At 40.2% G+C, this 1,054-nt stretch overlaps 1 protein-coding gene across 1 annotated transcript in view; it reads left to right on the top strand.

Annotated features, from left to right (window-relative positions):
* Positions 1–1,054, top strand: part of LOC102840239 (40S ribosomal protein SA-like) — a 4,716-nt gene that overhangs the window by 2,550 nt on the left and 1,112 nt on the right. The window contains exon 3 of the mRNA XM_006869178.1: positions 962–1,048. Within this exon, the coding sequence (XP_006869240.1) occupies positions 962–1,048 (87 nt within the window). The remainder of the gene's footprint in view (positions 1–961; positions 1,049–1,054) is intronic.

Raw genomic sequence — 1,054 nt, 5'->3', positions numbered from 1 at the left:
GGACCTGGGAGAAGCTTCTGTTGGCAGCTCGGGCCATTGTTGCCATTGAAAACCCAGCTGATGTCAGTGTTATATCCTCCAGGAATACCGGCCAGGTCTGTGGAATAACATTCTTGGTGGTTATTTCAAAAATAATATCTTGGGGTGTATATGAAAAAAAACAACCAAAACAACTGGTAAGTGCTGTCAGAAGTTCCAACACAGTGACAGGGGTAGAATTTCCAAGGAGTAGCTGCTGCGTTTGAAATTTGAACTGTTTTGGAGTAAGTGCTTTTTAAGTCCTGATCCAAATCTCGTAAGGGGAGTTTATTTTTTAGGAATTTTTGCAGATTTAAACAAAACCCATTACACAGAACACTCCTTTGTAAGGTTTCTATGGGAGTAGACAGTTTTGCCCTGTGTATGCCATGTAAAATTGACTTTAAAATAGTTTAACAAGGATAATCATTGGCTCCATTCTAATTGTTTTTTAAGAAAAACATTGTACCTTTGGTTTTGGACATATTTGAAAATAATGTAATACTAGTGGTCCTATTTTTATTTTCAGATTTATGGTAATAAAACGTTGCCATGAGTTTCAGAAGAATTACTTTTCACAGGCTGGCTATAGCTTGGAACCCCCCTTATACCCTGGTGTGTATGGTAGGGGAAGGCCAGTTTCAGTTACTGTACTCTGCATTTTTCAGGCATTTCTGAATAAAGATTCAGTGAGCCTAACTTTTTGCTTGGTACCAGGCAGTTGGGCTCAATCTTCCAGAAGTGAGAAAAACAGTTTACCACAGTGAGGGCCTGAGTTAGGAATTTAAGTGCTTGGTTCTGTTTTCATTTTTGAAGAAGGAATGTTTGAGGGTCCGATTAGATAGATGGCTTCATGGGATTAAAGAACTAGGGGAGCACTATCATGGAAATTTATGAAACCATGTAGTACATTGCTAACTCACAATGTCCTTTATTCTCAAAGCGAGCTGTGCTGAAGTTTGCTGCTGCCACTGGAGCCACTCCTATTGCTGGGCGCTTCACTCCCGGAACCTTCACGAATCAGATTCAGGCAGCC

Source organism: Chrysochloris asiatica, unplaced genomic scaffold, assembly GCF_000296735.1.
Source record: "Chrysochloris asiatica unplaced genomic scaffold, ChrAsi1.0 scaffold00127, whole genome shotgun sequence".
Classification (NCBI taxonomy): Eukaryota; Metazoa; Chordata; class Mammalia; order Afrosoricida; family Chrysochloridae; genus Chrysochloris; species Chrysochloris asiatica.
This window is presented reverse-complemented; position numbering and strand designations above follow the sequence as displayed.